Source organism: Fomitiporia mediterranea (genome assembly GCF_000271605.1).
Source record: "Fomitiporia mediterranea MF3/22 unplaced genomic scaffold FOMMEscaffold_15, whole genome shotgun sequence".
Lineage (NCBI taxonomy): Eukaryota > Fungi > Basidiomycota > Agaricomycetes > Hymenochaetales > Hymenochaetaceae > Fomitiporia > Fomitiporia mediterranea.
Window position 1 is genome coordinate 686,822 of NW_006760400.1, and position 19,058 is coordinate 705,879.

The window sequence follows — 19,058 nt, forward strand, 5'->3', positions numbered from 1 at the left end:
CCTGACTTCCAGCGTAATCAAGCTTAGATTCCCATGGCTCAGAAGATAGAAAGAAGAGCAGAAACAGCGATAATCCCTGTGAGGGTTTTCCCAGCCAGAGTCCTGAAATCTGCCTTTCCGATACTCGATGAGTCCGAGCCGCCTGATCCACCTGAGTTTGAGTTAGAGCCATTTCCTGAGCTTGAACCTGAACCCGAACCTCCACTTGAACCGCCGCTTAAGCCACCGCCCTGGTTCGACGGTATGCTCACAGATTTAATCGATGTGCTGTAGTTTCGTGAGTGCAAGTAACCAGAACACGAACAGACAATACATACTTAAGAGCAAGGAAGGAATAAATTGCTCCAGATGCAGGACTAATAATAAATGATCAATGAACAAATTCGCCTCTGTATTGAAGGATTCAGACACACCTGTTTTTCCCTGAATGATCAGGACTGAAAACTTCTCCAGTTGAAGGGTCGTACGTCGTTGAGAATACAGTTCCGTTTATGTTATCCGCTGCATAGTTGTGTAGCTGGGACACCATTGCGTCCTGTGTAGACGGATTGGTCACAGTTGAGGCAGAGAATATCATGGCCTCTGAGTGGTCAAGATAAGTAGGATTATTTATACACACGCTAGAGATGCGTACGCGTTGTACTCCGATCCGGATCGCCACTGTCCAATGGCAGACCGTAGGTTGCGTTTCCTATTCGCTAACGTGAGGAGGTGATAAATGTCACGAACAATCTACATACCACCCGCGCTATTATAGAAGACAGTCGCAGCATCGTACACGAAGCTCGAGACGAGATTCAGTTGAAGCAGCTTGTCCGCATATAGATTGTAAATCAAGCCATTCGAATCTGTCTTGCCGTAGAAGAAGTTGATGTGCGAATTATCTGAAGCGACGGCGTCATTCTGCCATTGCGATATATACGAGAAAGCCGTATCCTATAGGAGACGGCGAGTTAGCATGAGAAGATTCGTTCAGAGTATACAGCGAAGAAACTGGCATTGAATGTTTTCTGGTCATCGCTGTTGCCAGCTATCTCGGAAATCTTTGCCATACTCGCGATTCCAATGATACCCTTTAGAGCAAGATTCGTTTGGTTGGCGGTCAGAACAAATGAATCAGCCGATCTCCTGCAGAACATCCCAGCATAAGACCAGAGTATATCAAATTATGTGCGCAGTGCGATTGGACGTACTGGTTTGAAGGCGTCAGCGTATTGTTTCCTAAGTATTCTGCCCACTTTCTCAGCAATGCGTACTGCATCGACGCAAGTTAGTAAGGAAAGGCCATACTCTCAGAACGGTGCAGAGCTCACATGCGTGCCGATGAACGTCCCGTTCCCAGATCTTTGAGAATAGGCCAACGTCATAATGAGCATATTGGCCGTTTCTACGCTCGCATTTTTTTCAATGGGTCAAGTACTTATGGAGTTAATTTGTTTATTCACCTTCAATGCCGAAGTCGTGTGTACTTGTTAAGTCGTCCGCAGTGGCATTCGGATACGAGGATCCTTTGCGAAATTGCGTTACATTAGAGATTTCTGAAAAGCGTTTCGGTGTTACGTGGGGACATACCAATATTCATTGCCGCATAATTTAAAGTGTATACAGTTGAGTCCTGGTATTCCAAAAGCGGTGACAGAAGATACCCTCCAAGCTCCGGGTTCAAGTATAGGAAAAGTGGAAACGCGGCATACAGTGTATCAACAGTGTTGACACTAAGGGTTGTCCTGCGTAAACAGAAACGTTGGCATTAAATCAACGGAGAGGAAACAATGGGACACGACTTACCCGTTAACATCGGACCCAATACCACCCATGTTTTTCATAAACACTTTCACGTCTGAACTATTCCAGCTTCCGTCACCAGACTTTGCAAGTGTGATGTCCAAACTACCCAGTGCCTGCCGCGTGACGAGTGCGAGTAGATCTGCATAGTTGGATGAGATTTGTTTGCCAGCATTGCGAAGTTGCGCATCCAATGTTGCTGCGGCTGACTGTGCACGAGAGAAGTCATCTAAGAAGCCTTTGGCCTAGAGGGAAAACAAAGGAAGTCAGATTTGAGACCAAGAGAAAATACCAAAACCCGCGTACAGCAGTCGCTCCATCGCCATAGGCGGACAAGAAGTAGGGATAACGATCTTCCAACGAACCAGAAGATGTGCGATATTGTATCGACGGACCTCGAACAACGGCGATTGCCCATACTGCGGGCTGCGACATTGATTGGACACTCTGCCAATCCACAGCAATACCCAGGACAGGCCAATTACTGGCATCGTATGTCAAATGAGCCAAGTATATCAAGAGCAAAAAAAAACGCACTCTCCGACTCCGCGGAAGTTGGTATCAACTTTGTTCCCTAGTGAAGTACCGTTCGCAGCGGTTCCACGATTAATTACATCCGTAGTTATTGCCCATGATGTCGTCGTCCCCGATATCTTTTAACAGAGTCACGTAGAGTGAGCCAAATATTCCATCTCACATGAGATTCCCTGACCTTCTTGAAGGCGTAGTACTCCGTGGCATCTTGTGGGTGATTCGAGACTTCCACATACTTCTGCTGTGCCTGCAGTTGCATACTTAGGACAATGTATTCTCCTTCATCACTGGACGACCACTGCGCTATATCGGATACATTTCCCGCAATGAACTCTACAATCACATGGAGTTCTCTATCAGCGAGATTCTCTAACAGAAATGGATTTTGAACGGCGCATACCGCCAGAAATGTCCGAATATAATCGCAAAGAGTGAGAATTGCCGTCGGTAGAAGACGCAGAGATGGATAGGTAGCTATACGGCATGGATTGGCGAACTAGATCCGTTGGCTAAAGATCGCATGAGCACACGTAAGGTGTGAATATATTATCGTCATGTAAAGCGGATATGCTCACCTCAACAGGGCTCAAGAATGATGCATTGATTTGCATGGGTCCAGCGGTGAAAATGAACGAAGTACGAGTTGCCGTAAATTCAACTGCAGTCTGGTTCGCGTTTACGGTCGGGATGGCAGCATCGCCCAATAGTTTGTAGGCTTGTCCGTCGACTACAGCGGACGCATACCAGCCGGTAATCTAGAAGACAAGGATTGAGAATGATGAATACAAATGTAACCAGCCCTGCACGGCGAATAATCTGCGCCAGCCAACCGCCAGAATGATGAAAGGCTTGAATATAAAGGCTTACCCCACCAGACCATTGTACAGCCCATTCAGTATTTAGAGAGGCTGGATTGTTTCCTTGCGAGAGCCAGCTATTCAAATACGGAGAGCGGACAGCAAGTGGCCAGGCAGGAGGAGTGAAAGGTGACGCTGTCCAGGCACTAGGGCCGTTTTGAGCAAAAGTCCCTTCCAAACATAATGCGATGGCCGCTAATCGAGCAACGGTGCACAACATTACGGACACGCTCGACTTCGGGAGGAAAGGGAGAACAGGGCGCCCAAGTGACGCCAGTTTTTATAAGATCGCAAGTTCCTGACAACATCGTCGACTTTGATGTAAAAAACCAACGATAGATCGCTTCGCCAAAACACAGCAAATCATGGTACCTGGCCCATCTAGTCATGAGACCGCCGTCAGACTCGTAGAAAGCTCCGTCGCATCATCTATCAATTTATCGCTACCAGATATCACAGTAAAACTGATCATGATTGCCCCATATGTTAGCGTTTCCCAAAGAAGATTCTCCGAGTAGCTAGACCATTGAATACCAGTATTCACTATGAATGAACATGAGCATTTGCTTCACTAAATGCACAGAGCAGTTGTTGGAAAAGAAAGCAGCCAGGAATAAACAGCAATTTGATAGTTGTTACAGAAGACTGATTCATATGAAGAGATAATAGGCAAGAAGGCTTGGCGGGTAATAAGATATCACGTGGCCCACAGATGCTGGCTAACGTTTTTGAACAATTAATCTTTCATCTCACCGCGCTCGAACAAGGATGTCTTCAAATCAAGCTTGAGCTCTTCCTCCCTTCACGGATTTATATGAAGATGCCTGGATGTTTCTTGCTATCAAGTTCCGATGACCCGTGCACTCCGACGCAGCGGCTGCCATCGATCAAGCACATTCAATCGACGCCTCTAGCTGATCTTTGTGCATGCATTAAATATCTCCGTTTCCTGTACAATCCTGAAGTCAGAGGCTCTCGACGAAGAAAATTGACTAGCCTAGGCACGAAGGAATCCAAAACGGCTGACCGTTTGAAAATTATTCGAGCAGATGCTTTTGAACAATCGCATGCTATTCGTTGGCTCACCGCTCTTGTAGCTCGCGGTGACAACCTAATATTGACTGAACTCGATAGCGAGGCTCGCGAATGTCTAGTCGAAGACGCTGCTGCCCTCCTCGCAGCTTGTGCTGGAACTGCTTCCTCGGGGCCTATCACCCGCTCTTATACATTTGGACCCTCACCATTAGGAGAGGAAGTGTCGCTCAAATTAAGGGATGCACCTATAGAGAATGGTGATTACGGTACCGTTGGTGCTCAAACCTGGGGCGGTGCATGCGTAATTGCGGATATGATTCTCGAAGATCCCGACCGGTTCGGCTTACCCCTCTACGGGAGCCGGAAAAAGATGGGAGAACCATTCAGGATAATTGAACTTGGAGCCGGGACAGGACTCGTCGGACTGACCGTCGCGAAACTCCTGGAGCTCCGACATGTACGCACGGAAATAGTTCTGTCCGATTTTCACCCATCAATATTGAACAATCTACGCTCAAATGTTGGCTCAACTTTTCCAAGCACGAATACATCTTGTGTGGATGTTTCCGTCGTTCCTCTCGACTGGTCTTCATACTCAAGTGCATCGGCCGATAGCTCGCTTGGAACTTTCGACCTCGTCCTCGGTGCCGATATTGTCTACGAGAGCACTCACGCCGTCTGGATCAAAGGATGCCTGCAGAAACTCCTCCAACCTAATGCGTACTTCCACCTTGTCATTCCTCTCCGTCACACCCACTCTGCCGAGTCCAGCACAGTGAACCAAGTGTTTGGAGACAGCATCCCAGACCCCGTTTTTGTAATCGTCGATCAGGAGCAGTTCTCCTGCGATGCACACAGTGATACTGACTTGCGAATGGTACATGGCGACCGTGCTGTCGAGGTCGAATACGCATATTATAAGATCAATTGGAAAAGTAGTTCGGAATAATAGTCATGGAGTCTGCAACCAAAAGCAACAAGCAAGGAACAGAGAATCCAATTATTCAACACCAAAACGGGACGAGAAGAAGAAAGGAATGGTCCAATGCATTCAAACCAGCCAAGTCGCAAAATAAGACATGGTTAAAAAATATTCAACCGGTCATCTTGGCGCTGGCGGACTCCCTAATATTGCATCAATGTTCTATGAGACTACTTCAAAGCCATCATCATAAGATGGCAGAAGTTGGCCAACTGTAATCCGTTTTTATGTAGTCTTCTCGATATCTCTTTGCAAGCTATCAATTTCTGTCTTCCATTCCTTCCGGTTTGATTCATCATCCCAAGGTTGCTGTGTGCTGCCGCACAGCTCTGGCCTCCACTTATCTCTCCTGAACGCTTACTATGCATTAATGACCTACTGTGCATTGTTGGCAACAGTACTTTGGACCGAGCGACAGGTTGTAGAGCATGAGAATACAATGGATACTACATAATTGTACTATTTATAGTAGATTCTTGCACACAGCTGGGGTGAAATATTTCCTTTTAATTCGTAAGAAGCGAGTTAGTGAGGGTGTCTTGTGAAAATGTTGACATAGCTGCCTCATTGTACAATTACTAAGTCTATCAGGTGTTGTTTGACCAGGGTACGAAACTGTAGCCAACCTCACAAAACTCTCAGATTGCTTGTCCAGAACCTCAGTGTTATGCAGAATCAGACCAATCTATCATGACACGTAGATTTGATTGTGGCTTAATCGTCAAATACCGGTGGTGCATTTGTACACCTCGGTGTTCTGTTTGAACACCACATCAACACATCAGTATAGATGGGAGCTGTCAAAGTAAAGGCATCACTACAACCGTTCAGCACACTCTGCAAATTGGTTTCCGAAAGGCAAGGAACCAGAAATGTGTCTAAGCCAATTTCGAATGAGGAGTCTTGAAAGTTAGCCGACTCGGCGCCAGAAATAGAACTCGTGTGGCTCCTATCATGCATATGGATGCCATTCAGCTGTCACATCAGCCCGAATAGAAGACAATATGCAGGCATGGAAGTCTCTGAGTACACAGTCCGTCCAATGGTAGGTAGGCATGAGGATAAAATGTTAGTAGTTACGGCCGCCCATACATTGGCAGGAGATCTGAGTTTGGTATTTTTGGAGACCTGCGTGTGATGTGCGCGGAGGAATTGGACTGTTGCAAGGCGACGCTATCGACCTAATATTGGTGCAGTGTCTACCTTTCTGAAGATCATGTCTGTCACTGTGCTCAACGAGAGAAAATGCTCTATCTCCCAGCTCTGTAGAATCTGCAGTCGAGAGGCAGACGCCACAATCTTCAAGAGAACAAACAAATATATTGGATCTGCTAAAACGTAAGATCATCCGTTTCGGATGAGCGCTAGTGATCGAAGGCGAAACATGAGCGGTGCGCTGGGCTAGTTGAGGTTCGGCACAACCCATGAGAAGCTACGACACGTCCTATACTTAACAGGGTGCAAATAAATGGATTCCGGCCAATTTTTACAACGTGGCGCTAAAAACAGAAGGTGAGAGGTCGTTGACTAATTTATTCGGGCCGTCATTGGTCCGCCACCGGAACTGAGATGAAAACAGCTTTCGGGTTTTGTTCAATTATCCTTCCTCTCTGTCGTTGAGGACCCATCGTCGTCATCACTACAGAATGGCGCATTAGGATGTCCAACCCCGCAAGGATTATCGGACAGGCAGAATGATTACGGAGCTGGAACGTTTTTGCTGGTGCGTCATTTCGGAGGTAGCCTTAAGAGGAGTGTAGAATAGGGTCCAAATCTGATCGCAAACAGCGTCAATGCACTAAGCTTGGTCTGGACAAACTAAAGAAAAGTTGACAAATCAGTTTACATCCTCTATCAAGCTTTGATCTGTGCTTCGAGATCATTAAAAAGGTAAGTTTGCCGCAGTTTGGAAAGGCAGTAATTAGCGACCCTGATGCGATCATCTTCTTGATTCCACAGAAATATGATTTCGGCTGGCCGGAAGATATGTTTCCAGGTCCAGGTGCACATCATTCGGCGCAGTGCATCCCCATCACGCTCGATCCTCTTTGGATCTCTCTCTATCCTGGTCTCCCAGGCTGTGGGCATCACCACAGCTCCAGCACACGCCGCTGTCGTCTCCACCATAGACATCTCTCCTTTCCGCTCTCTCCTCCCTTTTCAACGCCATGGTCGTCCTCCCCTGTCCTCTAGCGCGAATATCTGCCATGCTTCTTGGCTATACCACCCTCCTTTCGTTTATTATCTCCCAAACCCTCGCACAGAATGGTCCAGCAGGTTGGACAGCATCACCGTTTAACGCACCAGCACTTCCACTTGCTGTTCGTTCCCCATACTTGAGTACATGGCTTGGACAAGGGAACGCACCCCAGCCTCTGAATAACCTGTGGCCGAACATTTGGACGATAGCGGGAGTAAGTTTTACTGTCTCGATTACTTGACACCGGACGCTTCTAGGGGCAGGTGGACCTCGAACCCAAATCCTTCACTTGCACTGGATTCATTTGGCGATTATGAGATGCTCATGATTATTTTTGTTTTACAGATCACTGGGTGGTTTTCGTTAGTCGTAGTCGATGGTAACGCCTACAGAATAATGGGCGAGACGGCAATCTCGAACTTGACACTTGCGAATCAAACCAGCGTTGAGTTCACAGCAACACGTACCTCTTTCCTTTACACCGCCGGACCGATGCAAATTAATGCATCGTTCATAAGCCCCATCGAGGTGAGATACTATCCGTAAAAATCGGATTGAAGGGGTCGTTTACGAATTTCGCGTAATTTTGTTCCGTTTCATAATGACGTTTTAGCCAACGGATCTCGTACGCCAGTCACTCCCGTTTGCTTACTACACGATGTCTGCGAAGTCACTTGATGGCAATGCGCACCAGTTACGAATGTACTCGGATATCTCTGGTGGTACGTCTTCATTCATTTTCCATACATCGATTTTTGAGATAATCCTTTTAACACCAGAATTTATCACGGGTGATACCACGGAAATTGCGACATGGAACGGAGATGATGAGGGCAGTTACGTAGTGCTCTCGATGCAGTTGCAGACGCAGCAACAATATACGGAGTTAGGAAACCACGCGCAGGACGCGACAGAGTATTATTCGTTTAAAAAGGTTTGTTGCCATTTTTATCCACATGCTATCAAGAGGCTGAAGTGGATTGCCGCTTACTTCTTGAATCGTCCGGGAAAATTCAGATTAGCGGGGCAACAACTACGTGGGCAATCACAGAAGATCTTATCAATCGTAATAGAGCAATGAACATGAGTTCTCTCGGTAACACCCAGGATCCAACACCTCGCGCCGTCTCAGTGTGCGTCTCGAGACTCCTTTCACTCCCGATTGTCTAATCTGACTCTGTAATAGAAACTGGCCAACTCTCGGTATCGCAGTAGACTGGACAAGTATCAGTCAGACATCGGAGCCTGCAGTGTGGTCTATTGGATTAATACGCAACCCATCCATTCAGTATCGTACCCCTTCCGGAACGCTGCAAGACCGAATACCATATTTCATGACTCAGTATAGTGATGGGGTAACAGCGGTTCGTATTTTTTTTTCTTTTCCAATTCATAAGATCGAGTATTAGTGTTTATTCCCGACCTTCACAGTCAAAAGCATTTCTCGACGATTATGATCGTGCAGCATCCGCCGCTGCAGTTCTCGATGACCAGATCCGTAGTGCGGGCGGCCAATATTCGAACGAGTATGTGAACCTGCTCGAATTGAGCGCGCGGCAGGCGATGGCCACTATGGAAATCACAATCTCAAAAACGGGCGGTGGAGACTGGAACTACACCGACACGAAGGCGTTCATGAAGAACATGGGTAACGTCGGGTCAGATGCCAACGGGTATGTATTTGCCCCAATGCGAAAGAGGGGGCAATTTGTTAATTAACTGACTCGATATAGGAATACGATGAGCGTAAATACTGTTGACGTGCTCTATGCTGCGTTCCCTGCTCTCCTGTACTTCAATCCCGAGCTGGGAGGACAGTTGCTTTCGCCACTGTTGGAGTATCAGGACTCATCAACCTATACTCTGAGTTACGCTGCGAGGAATATTGGCTAGTTGTCCGTCTGTTTGATCTAGGCTGTATTACTCATAGTTGTACTCAAATTGCAGGTTCTTCGTATCCGAATGCGACAGCGGATGGCATCACCGATACCCACGACTATCGTATTGAAGGTGGGAGAGTCTGTTTAGTAGAAAGTTTCGCAAGATTATTAAACTCAAATTTCAGAAACGGCGAACATGCTCATTATGACCCTTGCTTACTCGCAACGATCCGGGAATGGGACGTTTATCAGCAGACATGTAAGTGTCGGGCTGTTTTTCTTCTACGAAGGACCCTGATTAATTTTCTTCAGTACACGTTACTTCGCAGTTGGGCAGACTATTTGGTAAACAACACTCTAACTCCGATAAACCAGTAAGTATTTGTCGCCTTTTGTGACAGACAGCTATAGTCGGTTTGCTAATTGATCCTATCTTTACAGGAAATCGGCCGACTTCACCCTTGGTTCACAAACGTCGAGTAACAACCAGACAAATATCGCGCTGAAGGGTATTATTGGTATCTCTGCCATGGCAAAGATGGCAAGCTACGCTGGATCAAATGGCGACCAACAGAGGTTCAATGTCAGTCTCTTCTCTAACTTCCTTCATGATGCAGCAATTTATAAAAATATTCCCCTTGCGATTTTACAAAATAATTTAGGATACTGCGTTGTCTTACATATCACAGTGGCAAGCCAACACGATCGCGCCGGACAACTCGCATCTCAACTTCATCTATGGAGACTCGGATACAAATGGCTTGATCTACAACCTGTACGCGGATAAGCTGTGTCAGCTTAGCTTGGTCTCGGATCAGGTTTATCAAGTGGCGACCGTATTCTATAACAATATAGCTGGTGAGTCCTTGGATGCTTCGTGTTTGCTCGTTACTCAACGGCAATTATTTCAGGCCAGACGAGGTACGGTTTGTCATTAGACAACAATGACGCGACAACGTCAGCTGCACGTACGTCTTCCCCGGACACGTCAAAGGCGGAACCACTAATCTAATTCGTCTCATAGATTGGATGATGTTCTCGGCGTCAACTGTGACGAACCTCGCGACCCAGACCTTCATGGTTAGCCAGTTGAACACTTACGCGTCGTCTAATCAGAACAACACACCATTTTCGGCCAATTTCAATCCGACGACCGGTATTGCTACTATTGGAAAGAACAGGTGGGATTTCAATTACTTGCCCACTGAATGTAACTCAGTTTTTGACATTTTAGTCCCGCTGTTGGTGGCGTGTTCGCTCTGTTGGCGCTTAAGTGGGTTCTTCAAGCCATACTCCCGTGAAATAGTTCCTTATCCTTCTCGTAGCACGACAATTCAGTCGAAAATAACCATTCCAACGGATGGCAGTACGATCACAGACGGTTCAGGATCCTCTTCCTCGGGTAAAAAGTCAAACGCAGGTGCGATCGCTGGCGGTGTTATCGGTGGACTCGCAGGGGCAGGTCTTATCGGATTCGGGATATTCTTCTTCATGCGTCGACGGCGCATGCAAGTCGAGCAGGAGAAATACGACACTCGTCCGAATCCAATTGGTTCATACTCGATATCTCCGACGTCGTATTCAAGTGGACCTGGAAAGTTACCAGGGTTCAACGACGGTGCGACATTCGAACCATTCCGATATGGTGATTCGACGCACAATGTCTCTGCATCTCCTCTTAACCCACATGGAACCGTCGCGTACACTTCAATATCACCTGGTACACTTCCTGTAGGCGACGCAGCAGTGTACGCTTCGACTGCACAGAACGTACGAGACAGTACGTACTTCCGCACACACCGACCCGGAGAGAGTGACGATATTGGACCGAGTGCCTCGCAAGTAGGCAGTTCAACGACCAGTTCGGGTCGTGGCTCAGGTCGCGGATCGAGTCGAGGTGGTGGAAGTTCAGGACGAGGACGAGGACAAGGATCGTCCAGCGATGGGACAGCGCCTCAACAAGTTATGCTCGCGAAGCAAACACTCTTGAATGAGGAACTTCGTTCTGAGGTCGATAACCTCCGACGAGACCTCGAGCGGATACGAGAAGAACGACATGTGGGAGTATCTGTCGTACACGAAGATGCACCGCCTTCATACGACGAACCAGCGTAATCTGTTTCAGCTCGTTTTATTTCATTTTCATCTCATCTCACCTCATCGTGCTCTCGTCTTGTTTTATGCAATTCGTATTCTATCCTATTGGTTTTGGTTTCTTGGACGTCAGTCGCGCATTGCGGGTGGACGTTTTTCGTCTCATGTACTGAAGTTTTGTATGTATATAGACATTTGTTGGATCGTCCCGTTCTTCTCGATTGTTTTATCCCTTTCGCTTCTATCAAATTCACTCGCAATTAAAGAGTATCTATCTGAAGCTATGTCATCGTCTTCCCCAGAATACCTCTCTTATCTTGTCTCGTCATACCTCGCAATCATTCCTATACGTATCAAACACCCCACACGCTCTTTTCAGTGTAATTTGCTGTTTAAACCCCTCAAAACTCTCCAATAATCTATTGTTGCCTTTCGGACTTCAATATGAATCAGTACAATGTGTTATCTCAAGAAACTGTCATCTCCCCAAGCACTTTCAGTAAGTCGATGCCCGCATTTGTCACTGTGTAAGCAGCAGTACGTGCCATCATAACTCTCACCCGCAAGACATAAGTCTGGTACGGGGTACTGACCCTCTTCCAAATCCTTCCACCGTTGCTCATCGAGTTCCTCTAAGCCGCCTAGGCCTTGCGTTTCCGGTGCTGCACCAGGACCAAGAGCATAGATATGTACATTGTTCTTTGCAGATGTGCGAAGTCTCGACCACGATGCACGCAGTCGATTAATTCCAGCTTTCCAGCCTTCAGCAAACTCCTCGCGGAAGGTTCCGAAGTGTTCGGATAGGTCCATCGAAGCATCAATACCGGGGATTGGGGGTGGTGCAGTTGCAGTTATTGTAAGAAGAGAAGGCGGCAGGGGCGCAATCCGGACTTTATGCTGAAGGACGGCAGGATCAATAGGAGGTGGAGGCACGGCGTCTGACTCAGTGCCTCCATATGGATTACTTGCAGGAAGAACAGGGTCGGATGCACTGCGGATGGAGATCGTAGCAGTCGCAAGGCCTTTCCTCCCTGCGCGTATCCTTCGTTGGGGTTGTTGAGCCTGATCAAGGGTTAGCTGAGTGTGCATCTCTCTCCAGGCCTTCAAAGCTCTTTCGCGGTCACGAGCGCGTTTTTCACCAATCAATGCACAATCCATCCCGAGTGCACCCCACTCACTCGGTTCACGGCCCGCAAGCATAGCACACCCATCCAGTTTTACGTGCTCAACACGGTCAAATCGTGCAAGAAGTCGCGTGAGTTGCTGGCCTTTGATGTTTCCTGTTGAGAGGTCCAGAGTTCGTAAAGATGGAAAGGCGTTCGGAGAGACCGCGAGGTGGGGACCCACGTCTCGTGCTGGTATGCGAATTCGAAGTATGGTTATACCCTGGGCTGCTGTAGAGATGGATAATGGGAGGAATTCTTTGAGACCGAAGAAAACCAGGGGCTGCGCAAATGGTCCTTGGTCGACGAGTGGGTCTTGCACGATTGATAATGAGCGTAGAGATGAGGATGGCCAGCTTGCGATTGCAGAGATCGCAGGATCAAAGTACGCTCCTTTCAGAAAGTGGTAGTAATTGGCACGTTGTACACTGAGAGACATTAATAATTTAACATTAGCTCGAAGCCACTAGTTACTAGTATGCATATAGGGACTTACTATGGTCGAAATCGCAATGACAATACTTCAAGTCGCTCCCGTGGACGTTCAAATACCTCCAGTAAATTCTCTGGAGCGAAGTTTGGCCCGACAAAAAGAGCGAGGTTTGTGAGGTCGTCCAGCAAGGCAAGGAGGTTAATAATAACCTGCGCGTCCGCCGACCAAGTCTCTATGCTTAGCTCACGAACATGGTGTGCTTCGGTCTTGCCACCGCGCAAACGTTGATAAAGCTGAACGGCGCTTTTAGGCGTACGTATCCTGATCCGCTCAAAGAGACGTTTAAGTGGAATAGGTGCGTCTGGGATCGTGCGGGTGAGTGTCAGTACTGTAGATTGGACGACTTGGTCGTCAAGGTGGCTTATGATGGCACAATAGAGCTCAGACGGTAAAGATGAGAGCGACATTGTGCTCGTGGAGTCGTATCACTGGTAAGTGGGGTCATGGATAGTGGCCGTCCCTTCGCCAACGTCTTTATTGCTTCCTGAAGTCCCTTGCCTTCGCCTTCTCTTCGTCGTACCCGCGCTCGGACTCGGACTCGGCCTGGTCGTAGGTTAAGCGAGAGTCAGCGAAAATGACTATAATTGTAAAGAAACTTGTATTTTCAAATGATTACTAATCAAATGCTTCAATTTTCGCACTAAAACTTTCGACGCATAATACATACTATGCTTCCATGCATGTCTCGACTTCTGCAAACATCCGGCGCAGCTATTAACCACTTGCAAAGGCAGTCCTAGGCAATCAAGAATGCGTAGGCTTAATTTTGATTACTATCACTTCAACGTGATAATCAGTTGATCAAATTAATTGCTGCTGTAGCACATAACATATACTCATGACATCGTTCTTTGTAAATATATTTGAATTTTGCAATTCCCCGACCAGAATGCAATGGATATACATTTATGCTGTCTCTTTCCATTGGACAAGCATGCGCCTACTAGTAAAGGTTACTGATTCCCAAACGCAGTATTCAACCAATAATTCAAGCCCTTCCCATTCCATTCCATCTGTGCCGAACACCTATCATAACCGTTCCGATCTTCCGGTAACAATAAAGGTACGTCTTCTTCGCGGGTAGTTGTAAACCATGGATGCTCGACTGCATCCGCGGCCTTCAGTCTATCTTCTGGTGGATACACGAGCAGACGATGTATGAGGTCCAATGGCGTTGCAGCAAACTGTTCCGGCGCCTTGTGCTCCGAACCCGTACTCGGCGTGTTGGGTGGTATGTTCGGCAAACGGAGTCGGATATCGCGGGACGGAACAACCTTGAATTGGATTTTGTTGGCATCTGGAAGTGCCTCGAAGCACTATAAGAAGTATAAAATATTCTGAGTATCAACACTCAAGTAACATGAAGGGGTGATGACAATCGCAGACTAACAGGCCAGTTTTCCGTACTTGGTGTTCCTCTGAGACTGAAAATGCTCCATGCAAGCCCAATACTTCCTCGTCTGCCTTCAAATAGCGGTTGACGTGCCCATTCCGCAGAGCGGAAAGTGACAGCGTCGACGTCCTTTGGGACTAAGTACGCCAGTCTCGGCTTATCGTCATCGTTCGACCAAGCTTGTTCGTCTTCATCGTTTTCGTCATCGATGTATAAATTACGGTGCAACTGGATGGGTGTGAAGAAATGTGCTATGGTGCATCCGAGACTCCATAAGTCTGTACCACATGCATCGTACGTTTTTGGTCCAAAGAGTAGCTCCGGTGCTCGAAATGGTCTGCGTCAGAAATTGATGTTAGCTCATCACAACTTTGCGCCCGAGAGGTAGAACATACCCAGTGGCGACGTCGTTATACATATTGTCTTTCGATTCGGGCCATAAATTCCCAGCGTCAGCATTTGTGCTCTCTTGATATGCGATACCGAAGTCAATGAGCTTAACACATCCATTTGGATCTATCAAGACATTTCTCGGTTTGATATCCCGATGACCGACAGGTTCTTCCAACCCATGTAAATATTCAAGGGCACGGATGAGTTGATAGACGATAGACTTCGTAACAACCTCGAAGATTTCTTCTCTAGATGGGTTCTGTGCATCAACATATGCAGCGCGAACAAGATGCTTAATCTGTGTGGGTATCGGACTAGGAGTAAAAGTTGGAGTATCAAGGAGATTCTCGAGACTGTAAGGTATCCAAGGCGTGTACAGTTCAATCGTTGCGCCTGTGCGCTTCGATCCAATAACGTCGATAATCTGTCTAGGACCTGATAAGCTGTTAGCGTAACACTAAACCATGTGTTACTGACATTAATATGAGAGATCTTCGAAAGTAATTCAATTTCCTTTATAATATCGTGTGGTTCTGGCGAGAACTTGCGTTTCGCGGGTGTGGACTTGATAGCGATCCATTGTTCTGTCTCTCCGACTAAGCGCGCTATAAAGACAGTAGACGCTACCCCAGTCGCTCGTTCTTCTGTAGTGGTCTATTACGATCATAAGTTTGTCGAATGTATAATCCTTGTAAGACTAGACGCACTTCGTCAATAGTAATTGCTTCTACCTCATCGCCGCCCATGAGTATGTGCAGATCAGTCTAGCTCTTGATTAAACTGCATCCTATAGAAGTGAGTGTCTACTCCAACTGAAATAATACGGAACTTCAGAGCTTACGACAGTAATTGATATAAGCCTGTGCAGTGTGCAAAGTTGTGGTTGATGATCGGAGCCCGCGTAATCGTAACTTTCTAAGCAATGCATCACGTGAGCAAATATGCCTCAGAAAAGCTGACTTTCTCAGACTGAGAGTCGATCCTTTGTCTAGTCATCCATGTCCTGACCATTCTCTATCATCCCATCGCACTCGATGGCAACGTCGACGTTGTCGACTTTTACAAAAGCATATACGCAGCCTACTTTTATTGATACGGACCGGGTTTTACTTCGCCCACGGCGTTATGAACGTGTCGCGGGATTCCTCGTCCTTGTCCCACTTCTCCCGAAGCGGCCGCCGTTACCGGCTCTTCCAGCTGAGATATGGCGTAGGATTCTGACCTTGGTAATGCACGAAGACACAGAGAATACGAAGGGCTGTTGTATGAATAAAAGATCTTATTCTGATTCTGACATAAAGTCTGGGAAAGAGCCGACGTGCGCAAAGTGGGACTTAGCCCTGATCTGCAAGGATCTGAAGGTCAGCACCATTCCTTTATTAATATCCAACTATTGAATTGTGATTGTGATGCTTTGCCGGTGATTTTGGCAAAGCAGGACTGGGGATTGCGCATATATCTACTTCTGTGACATGTTCGTTGTCGCAAGATGTTGTGCTAACTGACTTGAACTTGGGGACGTGAGTGGCAAAGCGTTGCAATCACAACTCCCCTTTATTGCCGACAAGCTATTGCTGACTTGTTGTGCCCACAGAATGTTGCTTTGCCTCTCCTTTATTCTGAATGCAAGATACGAACAATTCGTACGCTAGAGAAGTTCACCCACCACCTCCACTCCTCGGACCAGAAATGGGATTCCATTCGTCGAATACCATATTCTACGCCAGGTAGATGGGTTCAGTCGCTGGATCTGTCCGAACTCGACGTTATGTCGCGCTCTGAGTTTTGCCGAGTCGACGAGCTGCTGACGACGTTGTTCTCGCTGCTTCCTTTTCTCTCACGCTTGGAACTCAGTTTGTCCATGCAGCTCAGCCGTCGTGCGATGGCGTCCCTCGGACTCAGAGATGGCGCTCAAAATTTACGTGTTCTAACTGGGATCAAATATGATGCTACGACGGTACTCTCAGGAGAGGACCCCTTGACTGAGCTTGTGGCTCATTGTACCAGTTTAGAGGAGCTCGAAGTAGTCGGTGTCGGGATGGACGACCTTGACACCGCCCGCTCTTCCGCCGAACTCAGTGACCGTCCCTGTCCGCCACTGCACCTTCCACGGTTACATACATTAACCATCCTTGCGACTCCGACGTCGCCGCTACTCATTCGACTAACTCATAGTCCGTTGCCAGCGCTCCAGTCTGTGGTTGTGACGCCATACGGCGACCTTCAGCGACCTCAGTCGTGTATCTCAGAATTCCTCATTGCGCATGGACAGTCTATTCGAACACTTGTCCTCCATACGCCCAAATCCTGGCCAATTGTACGATTCCCGCCTCCCCGTACGCTTTTGCACCTTCTTCCTAATCTCAGACAACTCTCCTTGGAGAGCTCCAGTCTTGTTCTTGATTCTCCTTCGCCGAAGTCATCAGAACACCCCCTATCGTCAATTTGGATCTCGCGTCCTACTGCGGGATTGCGTGAAGAGCTGATACGTGTTTTACCGTATATACCTCGTCTGCGTGAGGTGCGTGCAAGAGATGTACGCTGGGCGAAACGCGGAATGTCTGCCCGTGCTAGGGAGGCAGGTTTCCAGGGTGAGATGTATGCATGGCGGCATCTTCTTGCACCTCGTGGTGTTAAAATGCTTGATGCTGATGGTCATGACGAGGCAGGATGTTGAGTTTTCGAGATTCGATTTGATGTCGGTGGACTTACGCTTTCATGCTCTGCATCTATTGCGATTGCGATTGCTGTTAATTTCGTATTATGCTCTCACATTGGTTCCTCTTGATTTCTTTACCTTGTTCATTATGCAAAGTAACTCCCCGATCCACATACATTTGCCAATCTTAATAGTATACCCATCCATTGTATTTGCATATGTTATCCAATTATTGCTATGTTCTACGGTCCATTTCCATCCAGGATCTGCATTTCTATCCAAACTTTGGTTGAACATAACATTTTTTAGTCTGATTCACAAGAAAACCTGGCCGACGATAGTCAACTTTGCTTCTCCTGCGAGATAAACTTTCCTGTTCTCCTGATCAACGGTTACCCAAAGGACACCGCCCCTTGGACTGACAAATTTCGCGACCATCTCTGCCTTGGACGCAATATTCATTTTATTCGCCCAATACGGTGCCATGAGGCAATTCGCTGACCCGCAGACTTGATCCTCCGGCACACCAGACCGCGGCGCAAACATTCGAGCTTCGTATGCGATGCTTGGTTGCTGAGATTTCCTTGTGAGGATGTTAATCCGATAGGGCGTTTCTTCGTTCTGTTTAACCATTTAGTTGCAAAAATGGCGTATTGAAATGGATGGACCAACGAAAGCGGGAATGTCTATGTCGACATCTCCAAGAGCCTCACTTTCGTCAAGTTCAACGAGTACATAATGGTCTGAACCAGGTTCTCCGCTCCCAGAGCATCCAATATATTTCACTTTGACATCTCGACGGAAAGCCTTAGAGATCACTCCCTTTATTAGTGCGAACTCTGAATCTTCGACTGACTTGGCGTCGAACAAGGGCATCTCAATTTCAATCCGATCAGCAGCTCCTGTGACTTGGATGCGGCGCGCATATACGTATCGCCTTGAACCGCATAACACTGACGTGTGTCGGAACGAGACCAGGTCGCGCAAGGAGTGCATGGGCGGCCGCAAGTGTTCCATGTCCGCATAGTTGGTGATTCCCTCGACACAGTGAACCAGCGGATACGAAACGTCACTGTTGTCTCATCTGGCTCCGTTTCCCCAGTCTCAGCAGGGAAGACAAAGCATGCCATGGGCTGATTGAAGTTTTGAGCGATTTTGAGGTATAGATCGTCATTAGAGAGTGGAGCGTCGAGGAAGAGAACGACAGCTGGGTTTCCTCCGAATACAGAGCTAGAGAAAGCATTGACAATGGAGAAGTCGCATTCTTGTTGGGATAGTTCAGCCATGGTTATGCGGATGTTGGGACTTTTCCCGTCTTCATCATCTCTTTATCGCCTGACTTGATGTGAGTCATACTTCCGATTCTATCACGGAAGGGCCGGTACGGTTTTTTCGAAGCTTGCAGTGATCGTGATACAGGATTCTGGTAGGATAATTGAGTAAATCTGGAATATATCTACACAAAAACTCGTCAGGAAAGCCTCCCTGACATTGCACTCACCTGTGTCGCCTGTGTCTTGCATCCACTTCACGAAGTCACAGAACGACATTCTCATTGCTTCGTGGCGATGAGCATATAATTTAAAAAAA

At 47.3% G+C, this 19,058-nt stretch overlaps 7 protein-coding genes across 7 annotated transcripts; 3 read left to right on the top strand and 4 right to left on the bottom strand.

The window, feature by feature from the left end:
* Positions 1–732: 732 nt before the first annotated feature.
* On the bottom strand, positions 733–3,396 carry FOMMEDRAFT_96121 (DUF1793-domain-containing protein; the record flags this gene model as incomplete). Its single annotated transcript, XM_007270932.1, has 13 exons — positions 733–936; positions 984–1,128; positions 1,194–1,255; positions 1,314–1,387; positions 1,446–1,508; positions 1,573–1,715; positions 1,789–2,030; positions 2,092–2,269; positions 2,323–2,438; positions 2,498–2,652; positions 2,720–2,828; positions 2,895–3,074; positions 3,187–3,396. 13 exons carry the CDS (start codon positions 3,394–3,396, stop codon positions 733–735), a joined length of 1,881 nt encoding a protein of 626 aa, XP_007270994.1.
* A 145-nt stretch (positions 3,397–3,541) lies between these two features.
* On the top strand, positions 3,542–5,160 carry FOMMEDRAFT_136829 (uncharacterized protein; the record flags this gene model as incomplete). Its single annotated transcript, XM_007270977.1, has 2 exons — positions 3,542–3,544; positions 4,051–5,160. 2 exons carry the CDS (start codon positions 3,542–3,544, stop codon positions 5,158–5,160), a joined length of 1,113 nt encoding a protein of 370 aa, XP_007271039.1.
* A 2,201-nt stretch (positions 5,161–7,361) lies between these two features.
* On the top strand, positions 7,362–11,765 carry FOMMEDRAFT_170852 (DUF1793-domain-containing protein; the record flags this gene model as incomplete). The annotated part of the gene is made up of 17 exons (XM_007270978.1): positions 7,362–7,607; positions 7,739–7,921; positions 8,007–8,115; positions 8,173–8,327; positions 8,411–8,526; positions 8,580–8,757; positions 8,825–9,066; positions 9,127–9,281; positions 9,341–9,403; positions 9,459–9,532; positions 9,586–9,647; positions 9,715–9,856; positions 9,936–10,131; positions 10,185–10,241; positions 10,298–10,454; positions 10,508–10,546; positions 10,599–11,765. 17 exons carry the CDS (start codon positions 7,362–7,364, stop codon positions 11,386–11,388), a joined length of 2,964 nt encoding a protein of 987 aa, XP_007271040.1. The 3' UTR covers positions 11,389–11,765.
* An 11-nt stretch (positions 11,766–11,776) lies between these two features.
* FOMMEDRAFT_128866 (uncharacterized protein) lies at positions 11,777–13,558 on the bottom strand. Its single transcript, XM_007270979.1, has 2 exons — positions 13,027–13,558; positions 11,777–12,958 (listed from the first exon to the last, which is right to left on the bottom strand). Exons 1-2 carry the CDS (start codon positions 13,428–13,430, stop codon positions 11,830–11,832), a joined length of 1,533 nt encoding a protein of 510 aa, XP_007271041.1. The 5' UTR covers positions 13,431–13,558; the 3' UTR covers positions 11,777–11,829.
* Positions 13,559–13,929: 371 nt separating this feature from the next.
* Positions 13,930–15,555, bottom strand: FOMMEDRAFT_143049 (kinase-like protein; the record flags this gene model as incomplete). Its single annotated transcript, XM_007270980.1, has 6 exons — positions 13,930–14,049; positions 14,091–14,339; positions 14,414–14,753; positions 14,812–15,233; positions 15,287–15,405; positions 15,471–15,555. 6 exons carry the CDS (start codon positions 15,553–15,555, stop codon positions 13,930–13,932), a joined length of 1,335 nt encoding a protein of 444 aa, XP_007271042.1.
* Positions 15,556–15,843: 288 nt separating this feature from the next.
* On the top strand, positions 15,844–17,717 carry FOMMEDRAFT_113748 (uncharacterized protein; the record flags this gene model as incomplete). Its single annotated transcript, XM_007270981.1, has 3 exons — positions 15,844–16,035; positions 16,111–16,170; positions 16,404–17,717. The coding sequence occupies 3 exons, from the start codon at positions 15,844–15,846 to the stop codon at positions 17,484–17,486; spliced, it is 1,335 nt and encodes a 444-aa protein (XP_007271043.1). The 3' UTR covers positions 17,487–17,717.
* Positions 17,718–17,783: 66 nt separating this feature from the next.
* FOMMEDRAFT_161415 (Diaminopimelate epimerase-like protein) lies at positions 17,784–18,754 on the bottom strand (the record flags this gene model as incomplete). Its single annotated transcript, XM_007270982.1, has 3 exons — positions 17,784–18,089; positions 18,141–18,376; positions 18,427–18,754. The coding sequence occupies 3 exons, from the start codon at positions 18,752–18,754 to the stop codon at positions 17,784–17,786; spliced, it is 870 nt and encodes a 289-aa protein (XP_007271044.1).
* Between the last annotated feature and the right edge of the window lie 304 nt (positions 18,755–19,058).

Excerpts from the sequence above, each read along its gene's own strand:
- FOMMEDRAFT_128866 (XM_007270979.1), bottom strand. The coding sequence starts at position 13,430 with ATGTCGCTCTCATCTTTACCGTCTGAGCTCTATTGTGCCATCATAAGC. Across the intron at positions 12,959-13,026 it reads TCATTGCGATTTCGACCATA|TGTACAACGTGCCAATTACT; the intron begins GTAAGTCCCTAT and ends AATGTCTCTCAG.